Raw genomic sequence first — 20,580 nt, 5'->3', positions numbered from 1 at the left:
ACCACACTAGTTGACACCTCACTCAGCTGGAACACATCACAGCATTTAAAGCAGAGATGAAATAACCTGTTCTGGGCAAGAGAGTGGAGAATTTGCAGTTTCAGTACACAAGATTATTTCTATATTTTGGTTTTCTAAATTTCTAAGTATTGCTTTTCTACACTGAAGAAGCCAATTAAATTCTCTTTGTACAAAGTCCTAATTTTTGAGGTAGATTTCATTTTTACATATTTTACAATATTTCAGGACTTTCCAGAACCTCCAACTCCACTCACTGAAGTGATCCCCTGAGCCAAGAATGGCTCTTTATTTCAGAGAGCTGAGAACTTTTTGTTTCAGATACAGCTCCAACTATTTTTTAATGCAGAAAAATAAAATATCAGCAGCAGTATTTAAAAAAAACATACAACTTCAGTATCTGCATTGAAAGATTGCTGCTATCCTTTCCAGTTTTTTTTTCTATACTGCTCAATTTGACATTGAAACTTTGAAAGTTTAGGATGTGCTTTCTGTCAATAAAGTCTTTTAAAGCTGTAAGGCCCTTAAGGAAGTGTTTCACTATGTCTGTGTGTTTCACACACTTGGGCACTGATCTCATGGAACAAACCAGAATTTTCCAATAACTTCTGACTACAACCTGTTTCAGTCACAACAGAGGCTTCTGAAAATGCTCTGTTGCTGAGGTCGATATGAGCTCCTTACTGATACTTCCACGGGAGCAGCCCAGTGCAAAGGTCTGTCAGAAGTCCCGTATCATGTGTAGTAGCTAAGCTTGGAATCCTTCTAGATTCCTTTCTCTATGTCCAAACCTGTATGAAATGTAAAATATTTTCTTCCTGAATAATGAGGAGGAACAGGAATTCATATTTTTACAGTTTACAGATTAGTATTCAACTTCTACATCAGAGCAGTAATAAAAGGCCACCAAGAACCATGACATAAGCTGAACTTGCGCTAAATGTGGAATACAGCAGGGAACAGAAATAGGGGTTGATTGCCTGCAAGAACAATTGATTTGAGCTTGAAAAAGAGCACAAACAGCAACAAAACTGCTTATAGAAACAGTAGCTAGTCTCAACTGTATTCTTAACTGTATGTAGAATATGTTGCCCTGGCAAACTTAAACCTGAACCTCCAAACTCTTTAAGAACTGAACATCAATAAGCTAAAAAAAAACCACCTGTTTTTCCAAAGTGAAAAAAGTTAGATCTCTCATCAGTAATGTGATAGATAAAATGCATACAGGGTTCTATCAAACTACTTTTAATTTCATTTAAAATGCTGTAGTCCAAGGCCAGATGTGTATTAAACACAGCAAGATTGATTCTGAAATTAGTCACAGTAATTCATCTTTCTACTTTCAGTCACACAATTCAAAAATTGAGCTTTTTTTCCCCTGAGAATTGCATCTTATTTTAAATAGTCTCTCTTTTCTAGTAAGCAGGATGTAACTTTAAACAGTGGAAAAAGTTTATTGTTCTCATTTGAAATTATTGGTATTGATTACAAGCTTTGCCTGAATAATAAATACAGGAATCATCATCATCACCATCATCATCCTCATCGTCAGTATTATACATTTTCCATTAACTTTTCTGCACTGAACAGGACTTGACTGAAGTAGATAAGGGACCTCAAGTGTTCAGACAAAAAGGGTATCTATTTTCAGATGTGGAACATTGTAAACTTAGCAAAAAACCACAAAAACTGGTTCAAAATTCAACACACCAGTCAAAAGCATTGATTTTTTACACTACCTTAAAAACCTGTGGTGCAAAAATAGACACAGAGGATCAGCCTCAAAATTAGTGTGAACTAAATAAATATGATAAATAAAATATTGCAGTAGTGCCTCTTATTGTGAGAATTTTACATATGCACAATATAATTCAAATGTTCCATGTGAACAAGGTCTTCCATGAATAGTGAAACCAATACATTGCTGTTTTCTGTAGATTTCTGTTATATTTCCCTTAAAGGTTTCTCTCCCAAGACTCCGAGTCACCCAGTTTTGCATTGTTTTTCATGATCACTGCACCTTCCAAGAGGTGCTCACATCTCCTACCAGGAAAAGGAGCTTTCAGCACACGGGCTCCTGAGGCAACATAAACCCAAGCATCCCCACTCATCTGCTTCCCTTGCTCATTACTCTGAGGAATCATTAAAAGCTATCTTTTCCCATTGTACAATTTATCCTTTTTTCCTTATCTGCCTGTGGATTTCCACGGCTCCTCAAGGCAGTTCTATTGTAACTGGACTACAGGATCAAAAACACTGAAATGGAAGGAAAGGAAGGTTTATGAGGAGCAAACAGATGGCAGCTGCTATCAAAACACACCACATTTCTTTAGGAACCTATGCTAAAAATGATCAAATATTGCTGCTTGGGAGGGCAATGAATGTCACTTTGAAACTGAACTTCCTGGAATGCTGCTTCACTCTGAGGCATATTCAAAAGGTTTTTATTTATTCAATACTGAACAACCTAAGGAGCCACTCACCTATATGAGATAACAAAAAATATCTAGATTTCTTCAGTATACCCCCTTATTAGAACAAAAATCAAATATAGTTATTGAATCTGAGTTTGTAGGAATTTTAGGAGGTTTTACCCAAAATCCAAAACTCTTAACTGATTTCAGAGAAGTTACAAAGTCACAATGGTATCCTTTGAATCCCATAAAAACTACAAGACCTCACATGTACAACGGTATGAAGATGAGACAATACAGAAGAAATAATGCTTTTGCTCTTTCAGCAAATATTTTTTTTAATTATTGTATTTTCTCATAATGCAAACAACTCTTTTGGAACAACTCTCCAATTTTAATATTGACTGAAAGGTAAAAACCAGATATGATAGCGAATATAACTTCATTGGGTTTAATACACAGTAAATAGCACATGTAGAAAAGGATTTAGGCAAGAGCGTGTACAGGAGAAAAAATGTGATGCAATAAAACTCATACTAAAAATATTGGAGGGGAAAAAGAAACATAAAACTTTCTGAAAATCAGGCCTGAATCAGTCTACACTCAAGTAGATTTCAAGCAGGTGAAAAGAATCTCCAGTCTTTCATTAAAGTTTCTGAAGTTTTAGGATTTTCTCAAATTATACTGTCAGTGTCTTGTACGATCAAATTTCTGAATAATATCTAATAATTGAAATTGCAGTGACTTGCATACTGAAAGACACTGAATTAAAAATGTATGTATACTGCATTTGTTAAAGTCTTGAAGAGTACCTTTTAATATTTCACCTGGACATATTCCCTTTTCAGTGAGCATTTCAGGATTATTTTCTGAAAGAACTAACACACATTATGAATTTAAGAGTCGCAAAGTAATCCAGTGAACTGAATCATTGCATACAGGCAACACTGGCAGCAAGGAAGCTGCATAAAGGAATACACTTATATTTGGAAGAACACCATGAAGTTATGAAGAAAATCCACATTCAACTTCCAACTGTGAAAAAAGTAATTGTAAAAAAAATTGGTAGTCTACTTCAGATTAAGTAGATTAATATTGTTGACACATTGGACAGTTTAGGTACTACTGATAAAAAGCAAAAATTATATATTCACTTGTCTTCTATATAATTTGGCATTCACTAATTAACTGAAATCATGGAGACTGCATTTCCTAGCCATAAAGCCATTTTTGGGAATATCAGTATAATGTGCCTCATCAAAGCACCTGATCTAGTGCAAATGCAATAAACAGTATTGCAACTGCCTCAACAGCAATCACAGGCTGCTTGCCTGTTTGATTACCAGATGCTTATATCTGTGATGAAACTGTTGATCCATTATGAACAACAAGAGATTACACTCTTAGGGAGAAGGGATTTGGGAGCATTGGTTCAGGGCTCATATGCATATTTATGGTGTCATATTCCATGGAGTGACATGAGGACTGCTCCTCACAGCTTTTTGACCTTTGTATACACTTCCAAACATACATCTAGAATGTCTTTTAAGCAGGTATATCTATGCTTGCAGGGAGTCATAAGTATATTAATATATTAAGTATACCAAATTATGGGGGGGGGGAGGGGGAAAAGGCTTGAAAAGACCCTACTCTTTCTAGTAGATTCTCTTAATTTTTTTAAAATAAAGTCCAGTTAAGCCTCATTTCCTCCAAGTCTGTGTTCTACGGATAAGGTTTTTAGTTTGTTTTTTTTTTTTTATCAATGGGCATAATGCAGAAAAAGATATTTCTATCTGCAGCAGATTATTTTTAGAAGCAACACTGCTGCTATCACAAGAGTGGCCCATTAAATGGAGCACAGCAGTGAGGGAATCACTTCTGAAATGTCATCAGCAGTTTTTTTGGTATAAACTGTTCTTAAAATAACCCTGTACACAGTGAGCCCTGACTTTATATAAAGATTTCAAATAACAGTGTGGAAAAGGTTCATGGATTTGTTTGGGTGTTTTTTGCTTTACATGTGTCCAATTTTATTCAAAAAGGCACAGGGCTCTAAAGAACTGGATTCTCCTTAAGTTTCATTGCCTATGATGCAAAAATAATACCTTCCATAGCATGTTTTTTTAATAACATTTTAAGTATATATCAGTGGAGTGTCTGGTCAGACCAAGTCTCTTTAAAGTATCACTGGGTGGAATGCTTTCAAAATGTTTTCACAGCTATTTTTCTATCTGAAAACAGAATTATTCTTCTTGTACCCCTAAAAATTCTGCTTTTGTAGACTGAAAGTAAAGCTCAATAAAGCAAAAAACCATCAGTGGGCTTTGAAATTGGTCCCAGGTCTTTTGGTTTGCAGGTGGCCATCCTTAGCCAGCCTGCAGGGAAGTGATATTTGTTTCACTGCAGAACTACTGTAGAAAATTTTTACATTGTGAGTACTCTAGAAAGCTAACACAACATCTAATATGAAATATTTTGTGCTAGATATCAGAAGACATCACATTACCAATTTATCTTGTCCTATTTCTATCAGTGGTCAGTGCAAGATGAGCACTGTGTCAGGCAGGTGATAAAGTTAGTCTTTATCACTATCCTAAAAATGCTTCGGCATCTCACAGTCATTAGTAGAGCAGTATTTGTTGTAATCCTGCTGTGAAAGAATGAAATGCACATTACTGACTTGAAGGGAAGAAAAGACTTCATGCTTCACTTGACTATAAGAGAAGCGGACTCAGTCTCTAGAGGAAGATCATCTGGGTTGCAAGAAGAATAGCTCAGTGGTTACCTGTTACTCAAAGACATTAAAGATTCAGGTGTAATTTCCTACCTGAACTTGGGTCCCTGGATAATTTTGAGCATTCATCAAAAGTGACATTCATCTCTAAGAGGTAGTTTTCTAGTCTACATTATGAAAAAGTCTGTCTTTTGGACAATAGCAAGAGAAAGAATGTCTGGAAAGTGAATCACTTTCAGATACCCTGGGAGACTTCCTATAAAAGCAGGATTTTTTATTTGTATTTTGTTTTTCATTCCTCTGGACATGCTCTTCTCTTATGGTTCATCACAGAAAGAGAATTGGGCAACTAACTTTAATTAGATACTTATCATTTACATGTCTGAAAAGCTGGACCAATGTAGGCATTTATGGAAGCTAAATCTTATACTATGAGGAAATTAATTTATATCTCTGCATCTTAAATTTTTACCTGCAACATGTGACACCTTCCTCACACTCAGACTGCGGGGCATGAAACTTCACAATTTATATGATATTGTCAAAATGTCAGTGGAGGCCAGAAAATTGCTTAACATAAATATATAGAAAAGGATACTGGAGTCAAGGACCCCCAACACCCAAAAGGTATAAATTGAATGCTTATATTCAAATCTTGTAGGCATTTTTAATAACTAAAGGAAAAATCTAGAGAGGGAAGTGATTTTGGAGCTTGAATGAACCAGATGATTCTTCAAGGACTATGTATGAAATATATTTTAACTATCAATATTATCACTTAAATCATGAAATCCACATTTTCAGTAGTACATAGTGGATGGCATTGCTTAGTTTTATTCAGTTCCATTGAACTTTTCATGGCAAAATTATCACTAAGCCAATTGGAGGTTGTAGTAGCAATATTTTTTTTCCTTCTCTATGTGTTAGATACCATAGCTTATCTCAAGACCTAATGCAATCAATTTTTTAATTATTCACACTCTTTATTCTGTAACTATTGTCTGCCTCTTTCAATATTAAAAAGACAGGACACAATTCAATTATTAATGGTCCAGATATGAACAAAAAGTGGAGTTTTTTCTCTAGAAATATATCTATGTTTTGTAACAGCACGAATGAGTTATAAACTTATATTTATCATGTAGTTCCAACCCAGTATTAGTTTAATAACCTTTTGCCAGAAATAAATAAATAAATAAATAAACCTTTGGAAAGCAATTAAGTTTTCTTCTGCAGAAGGAATTGACTGCAACTACAGTTATGTCAATGCTCCTCACAAAGTTACCAAGCCTTCATGGAGCCACTTCTGGCCTGAGCTTGCAAGGTCTTTGAATGTAACAAACTCTGAAGTAAATTAATATAAAATATTAAAGGAAAAATCTGCAAATAAATAAAGTTTTGATTATCTGAAATCATAGTACACAGAGCAAGGGCTTAGAATCAAGTATCTCACTTTGGAGCCAGGTTTTCTACATTGTTGTGATACACTTTGGTCAAATGATGGGTTTAGACTATCTTCAACATTCATATGATCGAAAACACGTTCAACAGAAAAAATAATCAATTGTTACCACAATTTGGCATCTCAAATAAGATAGTAAGATGAGTGGTGGAAATACAGTATTTCAAGCTGTGTCCAATTTGTTCTGCTGTTTTCAGTGTTCTCCTTAATTTTTATCTCTTTGCTTTCTTTCCATGTTTTGATCTCTTTGTTTGTTTACTCTGGCTTCCATTATTACCTCTTATCATTTTTCTTCCTCTCAAGCACCTTTTTTTTCCAATGTTTTTTGTGATACTGCAACAAGATTCAGTTCTGAAATGATTCCTTCATTCTGGTCTCCATCCAGTTTGATCACAAATGATTGATTATAGCAGTCCAAGGGTATAATACTAAAAATGTTCTATGGGTATTATTAAAGACAGAGCCTGTAATTCCCAATGCATAAATCTCAGCAAAATAGACAAAATAAAACTTGGAGAAATTCTTCATTAACTAGCATTCCAAATACTGTTTAGTCAGGGCTAGAAATTATTTCCAAAGCCACCAAGTCAATGGCCATCTTTCTTCTAATTTCTTTGACCTTCACAAAAATTCACCGTTTGTGCCTTTGAACAAATGTACAGATAAATGTAGTTGAATTAGGGATCTGATATGAAAGAGATCATCTTTGTCCTGGGTGGCCTTTGCCCTTGCCTTCTATCACAAGTAATTAATCCACCGTTGTGTGCATATCTCATGAGATGTTCTGCTTTAAAAGAACAGTTTAAAAAGGACTCAAATTCAAGACATCTTCTAAAACTACAGTTATTTGCAAAAGGCTAAATGGAAGATTTGGCACAAAATAGTTCCTGGGTTAGAAGATTGTATGCTTGTATTAGCCTTGAGCAAAATTTTACAGTGCAGGTACTTAACCTACAATGAAAACTTCATAATGGGAATGCTGAGAAACCAGTGGCTATAACCAGTACTACTGGGCCCCAGTATAATATTTCATTTACACTTCTTACAAAGAAATTTTTGTCAATCTTGCTGCATGAATGAAAAATCTCATCCCAGAGTCTCCAATTCACTACCTTCATGAACTCATAAAAAAGTCTCTTAACCACTGCTGTGATTTTCAAGTGGAAATAATAAAATGGCAAGAGTTAAATATTAATATTCAGTTCTTGCACTGTGCTTTTCTTTGATACCAATTACAACGTGAACTTCACCTAACTCAAAAAGACTGCAGACTTCTCTCAATTAGCAGTAATAGGATTAATACATAGCTTTGGAATTGAAGATTTAAATAGAAGGAAAAAAAATCTTGGCAAATGTACACTACATGCACCAAATTAATCTCAAAATAAATATGCAGCCTTGGGTGAAATAAGTGGAATGTGGAATGCTAGAGATGTGGGGGTTATTGTGTTCTTCCTGCTTTCTTGACAACCTTTCCAGGTAGCATTGCTTTGAAAACTATCCTGGCTGTAGAATAACAATAATAAACAGCTATTTCTGTTTATTACTATTTTCTTCATTACCAATTTTTATGGTTCTCAGCTTTGTGAGTTTTAAGGACTCTCACAGATTCAAATTATTGCATTCAAATATCTGTCTCCTGAGAAAGGACAAAATATAAGTGTTAGGCAGACAAAAGTGTCTTTATACTACAGAAGTGAACAGCAGGCAACTGAATTTATGGAAGATAATTCTTGTGTTCCTTTACTCATGTTGAGTTGTTTGTGGTTTATGTTGTATTTGCATTTGATGGGCAATGATTGACTTCATTCTCCCTGCATTTTGAGTAACTACCTGTACATTGTATGAAACGATGGCCCAAACTGAAGAGGAATCTGTTTTAAGGTGTATATTTGACTTCTGAAAAAAAATCATAATATCCTAAAATTCCCTGTCAAATTAAAAAATGTTGACATCTGTTATAAAGAGTTGTTTGTATTCTTTTCTCAGAAGAAAATATGAGATACTTAATCATGTTTTACTGATCAAAGCTCATGAAGCAGAACATTTGAAGTGTAACTAAACCAATACAGAACCAGCTGTGAGTCAGGACAGATGGAAGTGACAAGTTTAGTTTTTTGTTTCCTTCCAACTAGTGGAGAAATCAAGACCAAGGTTGACCACAGGCTTCTGTTGACAATAACTGTGTGCTTCATTTCTGGAAAAATGCACTTCAGGAAATACCAGAGACTGACTAAGGGCCCCTTTTCAAAACAGTACAGGAAGATGCTACAGAGGTTTGAAATGAGCATCATTTGTTGCACATTTCAAAAGTTTGGCCCTAGAATAATGACTGATAACAAAAAAAAAAAAAAAGAAAAAAAAAAAAGAAAAAGAATACTGCCTTCCTGGGTATAGTTGATCACCAAGGTTTGTTTTATGTTTAAGTTCACTAAGAAAAAAATTTCCTGGAAGTGGATATAGCAGCAATCGTTTTGAGTAGAGACAGTGAAGTCAAGATCACAACAGAGATCAGTAAGTGTTTAGAAGAAGGCAGACAATAAAAGGAGCAGAAACACCATGATGGAAAAGTGTGAAATCTCTTAAATCCTATTTACGTCAGTCTCTCTTATTTTGCTGGACTTGCAGATAACCACAGATAAATCACAACATCTTGACACTACTGCAATCATATCTCAGTTTGATTTCAACTGCATAGAGGCTATCTGGAGCTTCCATTCATTTCAATATGTTTGCTTCTCACTCCAACAAAAGAAGTTAACCCAAAATCAATTGATCTATACATTTTAAGGACTCAATCTTTCATTTGTAGCTCAAACTTTTAATTTCCTGCCTCTGAAAGAAAATATTACTTTCCCAAGTTTTGAAGTGCTGGTCTCCACAAGTTCAAGACTTTTGCTCAGAAAGAAATAATGTATGGAAGCTAATTAAATTATAATATAGCTATTTATTAACCTAATCTTGTTTGGTACTGCTCAGAAAATAGACAGGATCATCTGCCTCATGGTAAAAACTTAATGAACTTTGGAAGATGGTTGGAGATAGTCTTGAAAGAATGTATGAGATGTATTGTCACTGTTATATAGATAGTAAATGGCAGCTGAGATAAGCAAAATCCTCTGTCTGCACAGATGGATCACAGCATAGCCCAGAGGTCTCCAACACAGCCAAAATAAAAATCTCACTAAGTTCTTCCTAGAGCTTGACTTAAAATTTCCCTCATTTCCCTTTTATAAAGCAGAGAATCACCTAATAACCTTTTCCAATCTGTCCAGATACAGAAATGGCCAACACATGAAAAATAAGGACTATAGAAGTTGATCTGGACGGAATTGAAACCAATAAATCACACTTCGGTGAGGAGCAGAGAAAGCAGGGATGAACGTGCAGGCTCTAGCCATTTAGAGATGGTTGTCATTCTTCATGAAGATTAAGGACTTGTAGCTTTGCATTCCTATATTAATCCAAAGGCCAGCCGTTGTACAAACTGCAGGAGTATATACTTCCAGACACTGCACTTTTGATCAGAGACATGAGCAAAAAGAAATCCCATTTCTACACTGTATTTTTCTGGCTTTACAATGTTAACATTACATGGCAGATATGCAAAACTAACTTCAAATTTCTCTAGAAAACATTTTAAAATGAAAAGAACAATAATGAGCACAGTAGAAGACTCAAGCAGCCAACAGCAAATTTACTTGTATATTGAAAGAATATAGCCATATTAATTCTATTCAAACTAAGAAAACGCTTATAGTGAAAGGTAAGAATCATGCACATATGATTTGCTTAAGATCTACATGTTTCAGAGCAAATGAAGTAAGGCTCACAAAATAGAGTATGAGTAAGGCTCACAAAATAGAGTATGAGGTTGTGTTTTTTTTCATTTTAAATATCTTCATATTGTTGAAAAGAAAACAAATAATCCTGATTTTTCTAGGGAGGTAAGGGAAATCATAAATACTACAGAGAATTTTAGCCTAGCAACCAGTGATTTGCATAATTTTTTATAAAATTCAGAGTTGCTTTGAAGTCACAAAAAGATCAACCATTGTTAAAATTATAACTTTTTCCCTATTATGTCCAGGTCTGACCTATGCCATCAGATTCTCACTTCTATGACTAATATAAAATTCAGACACAATTTCCAGTTAAAAAGGAAACTGTTCCTGCCATGTCTTCTTCCCTTATTTTTTAACTTGGTGAAAATTCTGATATCCAAAGTGGCAACTAATTGCCTTGACAATTAAATGGTATTGCCACAGCACAGCCTTTATACATTTGTCCTAATAAATGTCAGATGAAGCTCAACTGCTCACTTCAGCAGATGCTAATTTACACTGAATACCACCAGGTATTCAGAAAGAGATTTTTTGCTTTAAATAAGATTAATCTCAGAAATTAACTGTGGGATTCCCTCCTATAAAAAAGACCATTGGTTATTCATTAAATCTGAATTACTGATTTAACAAACACTTGTATAAGAATCATTAATATTATCTGTTATGTAATTACTAATGCAATGTATAATACTTAATAAGTGAACAGTCAGGTCTCTTCAAAATTCAATTACTATAACCCTTGTCATAGAGACTAGCACTGCTCTTTCAAAGCTCCTTTTTCCCTAGTGACCCTTCAGCTTGACTACTTCCTTGGCTGCCATTTGTCAATTCAGGAATAGTATGACTGTCAAGTCAAGTGTAGATTTATATTGGAATCCTAACTCCCATCATGGTCCTCACCTTTCCACTGAAGTCACTAGGAAGCTGGGAATCCTGTTATGCTTTTAATCCTAGGCCAGCATTTCAAAAAATGCTGATCTTCTTTGTGAGTTTGTGGAGCTTTTCTTTGCTGCAGGTGACAAGAAGCCTTTCATTAACACTAGAAATGCCTGAACACCCTAAAGGTAGACAGAGCAGTGTTTGCACCATTATTCTCTACTTTACAATTGTAAATTGTAATTTTAATAAATTTACTATTTACAATTGTAAATACAAAAGTCTTTGTTAATTCTGCCTGGGACCTGTACATATTCTTCATGGGAATAAAAAAAGGCTTATCTCTTGCAAATGGGTTCTTCCCCTATTTGCACCACCCATTTTGAAATACTCAATGAGCAGCACATGGTTGTCAAAAGAAAAGTTTTACAGGACCCTCTCAAACTGTAATTTTATTCATAAAATTGATACTCTTAGGAGTGATGGTGGATGCTGAGCTCCACCACCATACTTTTGTCATTGATGTCTTTGACAACTAGAAGAATGCAGCTGTTTTCAAAATGCTGATTTACGAGTTACAGGACCCTGTAACGCCCAAGTGTCAGCGAGGGGCAGCATTCATAGGCATAGGCTAGAACTGTGCCAGGGACTGTCCTAACAGTACAACTGCCTGGACATGTCCTAGACATGGTTAAATGTGCAAGTGTGGATAGCCAACTCACTACTGCACAGGGTTCTGAGCTGAGAATACATGGGAAGAAATCCATGACTGGTTCTCTTCTTACATCTGTCTTCCACACTTTGCCTCCTTCATATCAAGAATCAGAACAGACTTTGGAAAGAACCACCCTTAAAGTAGACAGCTTCAAGTCTTTATAAGATTATTACCTGTAATTCTAATTTTGAGACAAAAATCAAATTTTGATCCAGCATTCAACTACTGAAGGCAATGGACCTGCTGAATTTACTCTTTGAGTCGCGGTGATCTTCAGTGATTTCCATACCACAGGAATTATCACACAGAAGTAGGTTAACAGCTGTGCTCAGATCTGTAGAAGTGTGTGCAAGAATGGACAGAGCAAAAATAAAAAGTCAAAAAAAATGAAAAAATTACGAGGTCTATGGGAGAAAGAATAGAGACTGTGGACTTTAGACACTGTAAGGTTAAAAAGATGAAGTCTATGAAGTTTGAAAAAGAAGAAAAAAAAGAAGATATATTATTAAATTCTACAAAATAATGAGTGACCCTAAGGATCTCACACAGATCTCTCTATTTATTTCCCACTTACTCATCTCCTCTAGTCTCCATTCTGCTCCTCCTCTTTCTAGATCTTCCAAAACGTATTTTGCTCTTTTTGCCAAATCCCTTCCCCTCCTATTTATGAACCCCTTCGCATAATTTTCCACCCTTCCTCCTTTCTATATATTTCTTCTCATGATAGAAATAGTAATACAAAGTCTAAGTATTTTCTTAATATTAATAAATGTAAGTATTATTATGAAAAATAAAAGCAATGAAGTGCATAGAACTAAAAAGTAATGTTTTAAGTGACTGCCATGAAACAAGCTGCAGAGACAGACAGCCCTACTGCTGCAAAATGCTTCAGCAAAAAGGCTAGGAAGACTTAAAGCATAGCAACCTCAAATACTTTACCTGTGGTAATTTAACATAAAATTAAATTTTAACCCTCAAGCATCATTTCATAAGCTAATTTGAAGTGTTAATAATAACATGTTTTATAATAAGAATAATATTTTTTGAGAATTCTATACTTTCTCTGAAGCAAAAAATATAGAGGAGGAATTTATTTGACTGCGTTTGTGACAAAATAAAGATGCTTACATCCAAGCTAATTATGTAGATTTTTTTCACTCGACAGGAAGAAAATTATCGCTTTGAACAATCCATCTTACTTCAAAGTACATGCCAAAGATAAGCCAGATAAATTGGATCTTAAATGGGTCTGCTTGCCCCATGGTAACAAAAATTGTAAGGTATCTAGGTGAGATATAGACACCTGTTTCAGAGGCAGGAGAGAGCCCAGTCAAGGTATTCTGAAACAGATTATTAAGGTTTATGGACAGCTGATCTCTTCTACCTTAAATATTCTTGTGTTTCTCTGTGCTGCTACTACATCATTTACACAGCAGTTGTGGCCAGAAGCAAAGCCTTATAATGGTATTAGAGAGCCTATGGAGGCAGTGAGATATATTCATGGATCTGAAAGAGTTGTTCTTGGACACAGAGTTCATTTTCATGCTTTTAAATTATGTATTTCTTTGCAGGAGTAGTAAGATACTGCTGTTCTGTTCTCACTTTCATAGTATCTCCTAATTTGTCAAAAATACTTCAAATTATGTGCCAATCCACCAAAAAAAAAAAAATTAAAAAATCAGCTTAAGAAAGGGTTTGCATTATTGTAAGAAGTGCTGGAGTTGCTGCAATCAAGACAGCACATCTAAAAAAGAGACTGGGAAGTTGCCAGTATAGCATACACTGGGTAAATGAGATTCCCTACATGAGAGATATAAGGCGGGCAGCACAGGACATTGAAGGTATTTGTGGCTTTCAGAATACTTTTTAAAAGCCATGACTTCCCTCCTAGCAATGTCTGGACTGGATCTATTCTGTCCTTAAATTACAAAATTTGCCTGCAGAAAGGTTTCAAAAGAGAAAGTATTAAAATTAAGTCCCAACTGCCTAAAACAATTATTTCCAAAAGAAATATAGCCATTTATAGACAGACATGTTCATGAGAAGTTTATCTTCAGCCTTCCTTAGTGTCGCAGGTCACTGAAACATTATTCTTCCTAGTCACTAATTCAGAAAAAATAGTAGAGTGGGGGTTTTAAAGTGATTAACAGGCAGACTCTTACACTGAGCTTTTCCCAGTATAAGCAGTAAAACATTACTCTTATTTAATTACTCATTACTCTGGTGCCTGAAATCAGCTTCCTGTTACTGTCTGTGGCATAGCTTTGCTGTGTATATTGGAGAGCATGTTTCTCAGTGTTTTGTTATCTCTTAGCTGTTGAGGGAATTTTCTGCAGGTTGCCTTTAAATTTCATTTTGCAGTAGTTAAACAGATAATGCTCCCAAAATCTTTCATAGGAATTTAGATCTTTTTTATACTTTAATGATTTATTGGTCTTGGGCTAGTCATCACCTTCCTACCAGCTTCCTACTGGATCTGTGGTGGTATGAATTGACACAGGACCCAGTAATGATCAGATCAGCCCCAGATACACAGCTAAATCACTATCCCTAGTCCTACTCAATGATTATTTATTTGTTTATGTGCATTTTTGTGTTGTTATGATTTTGTGTTAGAAAGACGAGACACTTTTTTATTTCATGTAGTGAAAAAAGGCATTGTTTGCATTTTTACATTTTGTTATCAAGAGTTTTATAAATATATTGTGCTTCTTTTTAATTGGTTATTAACTAGTTGCTACTTTGTTATACTGGTTAGTTTATTATTAGGTTTATATGTTGTCTAGTGGATTTTTTTAGATATTGTTTGTATATTTTTATTGTTCAGGATCTTTTATATAGGTGTGAGCAATTGTTACAGTTTTAGGATTTTTTTCTTAGCCGAAATAACAGTTTTCTACTGTTACAGGATTGTATTTTTAGGAAAGGTTGACAGATTTACTTATGGGTACAGGTGGTTAGGTTAAAGTCTAGTTTGTGAAACCTTACAGGCCTGCTGTTTTCAGCTACCACATTTTTGATATGGTAATTTGGTTTATTATTTTGCTGCAATGTTCCTCATTTCCATTGATCAAGGTCTTTGACAAATTTACAGGATTCCAGCATAAAGAACCTCAAGCAGAGCAAAGGAAATTGCCTTAAATTGCTCCAGGGGAGATTTGGATTGGATATCAGGACAAACTTCTTTGCAGAAGGAGTTGTCAAGAACTAGAACAGACTGCCCAGGGAAGTGGTAAAGTCACCATTCCTGGAGGAATCTAGAAAAGGTGTAGATGTAGTACTTAGGCACAGGGTTTAGTGGTGGACTTGTCAGTGTTAGGTTAACAGTGGACTTGATGTTCTTCAAGGTATTTTCCAACCTAAACTGTTCTATTCTGCTCCATTTTATTCTATCTTGTTAGTTTGTTTTAACTGATTGCTTGAAGAAAAAATTATACTAAAATTTCCACCAAAACTAATATTTGAGAAAAACCGCTCCTAGAGAAAACGGGGTGTTTTCAAAGGGTGTTCCTGGTCACTATTTAAGGTGAACTTTCACTAATACAGTGGAAGACTCCTGAGGAAAGGGCAGCAGGGTGTAAACTTTGACAGTGACTGATGGATGGCATTCGTCATAACATACCACCTTTCAACTTATCAGGCATTCGTTCAAAGTCACCTTTGAGTTACAGTGGCATCCTACTTTTATCTGTTTGGGTTTTTTTTCAAAACCTTCAATCATGATGTTTGCTAAAGCCAAAGCTTCTTACTTTATAGATCTTAGAAATACTGCAGGGGAAAATCTGGTGGCTCTTTTACCTGGGTATTTCTGTAGGTTAACCTGCCTTCCTGGTGAGCACAGGTAACTTCCCTTGATCAAAGCAGAAATTAAGCTGAATCAAAATTTTGTGTCACAAAGAGAGGCGTCAGTCTTCAAACTCTTCCTTCGGCCTTTGCTACTGTTTTTTTAGAGTACCAAACTAACACTTTTTTGCTACTTCCTAAATCCTTGATCTCAAAGACAGTGTTCTCAATGGCATTCCATGGTAAATCTTCATTCAAGATGGATTCCCCATTAGTGCTTGCTCTGGGAAATGAAAAACTGCTTTAAGTTTTTTTTATCACTTGACTGCCATGCCAGCATGCTACATCTGCAAACCCAAGAACTTCTAGGCAAAGAAAATTTGAGACGTACCAAAAGCTAAAAGCCTCCATCCTTACCTGTTGTTAACCCCAAGATACCACTTTACATGTTATTGCCCCTCAGAGATTTGTAATTCCTCCATTCTTCTCAGCAAATCCCTTTTCCCCTTCCAGACAAAGACTTGGTTGAGAAACCTCAAGTAGAAACTTTACTCAGTAGTAAGTCTTACTATAGGGCAATGACAGTGAGTCCCTAACAGTGTGCTGGCACCCCAGAAAGGTGAAAAGGAATCATGTCTAGAAGTCAACTTATCTATAAGTATATAACTTAAAACACTACTACTTAATTATGGATTGGACACAGTTTCTTGTCTAAGTCCTGGGACCCACCATGAAAAATACCTCTGGTCTCCTGATCTTTAAGTTCTTTTGCAGGTGTTGCTTCCTGTCTGCCCTGATTTAGGAACAGGATATTTTTTTTTGTTTTCTCTTTTTTTTTTTTCCTTCAAGCCTTGCTCTTCAGTAATTATGTGACTTTCCGCATGTTTTTTATGTTTTACTCCTTTATCTGTTTCTCTCTTCTTACTTGTTTTCTCAGCATTTTCCCTCAACCCTTCCTCTTTCCCTATTGCCTGCTTCTTTCACCATTTCTCTCTCCTTTTCCCCCTTGCTTTAATTTTCCTCAACCCCCTTTTCTCCATCTTTTCCCACTTCTATTTTCATCATGATTTCTGATCTGCAAAGAAATTCTATCCCCACAGGCTCTGCAGCACCCTTTGATCACCTTCTAGCCTCTGCAAGCAAGCTCCTACAGCAGTTCCATGTGCACCAGTTAACCTGGAGACTCCAGCGAGGTTGAGGACTGGTGTTGCAGCAGGAAGCAGAGGAGATTTAGTGCTGCCCTGAAAGGTGAAGCAGAGAGGGTCAGTTTGCCAAAGCAGAGAGATTGGCAAGAAGACAGTGCCAGCCACATGCTGCCTCACTCATGTTCCCCCAATTAAAGCAGCCTGTAGGGAAAGTAGAATGCCACTGTAGTGCACTGGTGTACTGACCCCTCCGAGTGCTTGTTAGTGCTCACCATACTCAGCATTTCCTCTCCCTGATTGATAGGACTATCTGTGTGTGTATGCCAGAGAGCAGATTCATTACAGTACATTAGCCAGACAGGCAGACAAATGCCCACAGGGGCAGAAAAGCAGTAAGGAATAAATAAAAACTTTATTATTTTTCTAAAACTTTTTTTCCCCAGGCTACAGTGAGGAATACTGGAGGAACAGGAAAGTGGAGTGAGCCCAGAAGAGAAAGGGAGTGGTGAGAAATGAAAGGAAAGTTTTTTAGCAGTCAAAGAAAGGTTTCAAATATTCAATGTTGGATTCAGAATTTGACTCTCTATATTTTTTTTTTGTCCCACTGCTAACTAGGAAAAAAGGTTCAGTGCATCAGATACCAAGTCATCAGAACAATCCTGATGTAATACATCTGAAATGTCTGAAACCTGGCTGCTCCACTTACTGTAATGCATCATTCCTCAGTTTTAAAAATAAAAAACAAACTAGTACCAGCCTTTATCAAGAGCTGCCACCATGTGGTATTTTAAATACCACAATTACTTCCAAATAGAAAGAAATATGGTGGCATCATTTAATCTGTTCAGTGGCAGGGTTTTAGCCTCCACTTGGTAACTCACAGCTCATAAGAGGTGATGCGGCTGTGGGGCAGCTCTACAACCCTGCATACACTCTGCTAAGGCAAATGAGTGGATAACCTGTGCAAAATTGTCCTGGACACCACAGCCACTGTATCAAACCACTTGACTATCACCCATCCTTGGAGACTGGAGACCAGACCACAGTCCAGAGCTGCCCCAGGTTGTCAACAACAGTGCAGGAAAAAAATGTATTCCTGAATGGCTGGTTCCAAAACATTTTTCTTCCAGGCACAGATTTACCAGTTTGCTGCATCTCTCTCCCTCTGACATGCTGCCTGCTCTGATACGGGGGCACAAAGGCAAACATGGAGCTGCTGGACTCTGCTCTCACTGCTCTCTGGCTGGATCTTAGCCTGTCTGCTGCCTGGATATACATTGTGGTGTTGAAAGAAAACTCCAGAGCTATTCTATCCAAAAGAAAGATAGACTGTAAATTGTCATCCCTGGACCATTAGAGCGTTGATCCAAAGATCAATGATTTAAAGAACATGTTTTGAGGCAGCACAGGGACAAGACCTAGTTAGTGTAATACTTTGTCATTTGCTTGCTTGAGCCCCACTTATTTTTTTAGAACATGTTAATTCCATTAGCTTAATCCGCACCTCTCTCCTGATTTTATTTAGGTGCACTTCAAAATGAGCCAAATGTATCACAATTAACAATAGCTTTTGGCAGACAACACAGCATTCTGAAATCTGCTTTGCAAATATCTACTGGTAATATAGGTACCTCTGAGATTGCTGCAGCTTTGTCTGATGAAAAGTGTGTTCCCATTGGAAAAAATCCACTGAATGTAGGATACTGTGAAACTGGCATATGGCACTGTGAATAATGTGCATGGGCTTCTTCTCGAGGGTGCTTGTCTGGCCACTTTTGATCCTGTAGCTTTCCTCTGAGCTGAAACTGTAGTCCAGTAAGTGCCTGCAGCATTGCTTTCTTTCTTCCCTTCCCACTATTCGCAGAGCTGAAAAAATCACTACAACACACACACACAGAAAATAGAACCAGCAATTTAATTTCTTGAGCAATGTGCATCTATTATTAAAAAAATATAATAATAAAATAAAAAGTATAAACATCAATAAAAACCCAAATTAATATTATGGGTTTAGGGCACCCATAAGAACACAATCCCTAGCACAGTACTGGGGGAAAAAAATAAAAAAAAAAGTAAAGGAAGGGAAAAAATATGAGAAGAAACAGTTGGCATTCAGTTAACAATCATGTTTGGAGGTTTGTGACTGACTTTGTTATTCCAAGGGAAGCCAGGTACCAGGCTCTTGGGATTAGGTACAAAGGCAAGAAAAAAGTGGACACGTATGAATCTCAAAGGTGACTGCTGGGTTAATAAAACAGTCTGTTTTCTGTTCACCAAGTCTTCCTCTCTTCCTCTCAGTGTGCAAGTACATTAAAATATGTCAAAAGGAAAACCATTTGCTGGGGAAAAATAATACAGCTAAAAGTCAAAATTTCCAGCTGGTGTGTTGCCTTGGTGTGTGCAAGTGCGCTAACAAAGTGACCCACACATCTCACTGGATGAAAGTTGGTATCCTCATTAAAGTAGAAACAAACACTTGAAAACAGGAACAACTGCCAGTTAAAAAAAGGACCACAATTGAAATGAGAAGCCTTCATTTTTCCCTACTGTTTCCTACTTGCTCTATAGCACATACCATATATATATTTAAGTAACTGCTTGAAAATAATGAAAGAAAACCTGATTTTGTATGCAGTAACCATTCCCATTTGCTGGAGGAATTGCATTGCTAACAACCATCCACATTATCATCGTGTGTTTAGAAGAAGAAATATCTTCACAGTCCAGTTTCTAAATTGTCACATACAACACAACGGCTGGTTCCTGCAAAGAGTCGCCCTTTCAAAAGTGAGTAGCTCTGGGGAAAAAACCTTATATCAGAATTGCTCTCACTAGAAAGCGATTGTAGGATCAACCTCCAACCCTTTAAAATAAGAGCACTTTTATAGTGGTGTATACTGCCTTTGCCCCAGGAAGCACAATGAGACTTGAGCACAATCACTAATTCACTGCAGTGTGAACATTTTATGTAATATGAACAGCACGAGACATTAGATCTTCCTTGGCCCAGGCCCTGACAGAAAACACTTTTAGATAAACAGAAAGCAAAAAGAGGGAAGTGGTGCACCACATTGTGAGCAGCCCTTTGTTTATTGATGACATGATTTTCCCTGGGAGTGAAAAGGAAAGAAAAAAAGAAGTAAAGAAGTATTCCAAAATCCCTAATGACCCCAGCAGAGTTTATTATTATGAACCACACAATCCCTTCATGGGTGAGGTTGGAAAGACCTCTGGGCATCACCTAGTCCAACTGCTCTGCTCAAAGAAGGATCAGCCATAGTATGTTTCTCAGGGCCATGTTGAATTTTAAATATCATCAAAGACGGAGATTACACAGCCTCCCCAAGAAATCTATTCTAGTGTTTGGTCATGCATACACTAAAAGAATAATTTTCTTATGTGTAATTGAAATTTCACCCATTTCAGTTTGTTCCTATTGCCTCTTGGCCTATCATTGGGCACCACTAAGACCCTAGCTTCACCTTTTTTCCTCCCCAACCAGGTGTTTACGCACACAAAGCTCTTCCCGAGCCTTTTGTTCTCCAGGCTGAACAATGGTAGCTCCCTCACCCTCTCATAACTCACAAG

At 36.4% G+C, this 20,580-nt stretch overlaps 1 protein-coding gene across 1 annotated transcript in view; it reads right to left on the bottom strand.

Moving 5' to 3' along the window:
* The window catches only part of TFEC (transcription factor EC), an 87,105-nt gene extending 67,446 nt beyond the window's left edge, over positions 1 to 19,659 (bottom strand). The window contains exon 1 of the mRNA XM_062491082.1: positions 18,624 to 19,659. Within this exon, the coding sequence (XP_062347066.1) occupies positions 18,624 to 18,929 (306 nt within the window). The 5' untranslated portion in view covers positions 18,930 to 19,659. The remainder of the gene's footprint in view (positions 1 to 18,623) is intronic.
* Between the last annotated feature and the right edge of the window lie 921 nt (positions 19,660 to 20,580).

This window comes from Cinclus cinclus, chromosome 4 (assembly GCF_963662255.1).
Source record: "Cinclus cinclus chromosome 4, bCinCin1.1, whole genome shotgun sequence".
Lineage (NCBI taxonomy): Eukaryota > Metazoa > Chordata > Aves > Passeriformes > Cinclidae > Cinclus > Cinclus cinclus.
Note: the sequence above shows the minus strand (reverse complement) of the source record. Positions and strands in the feature narration are given on the sequence as shown.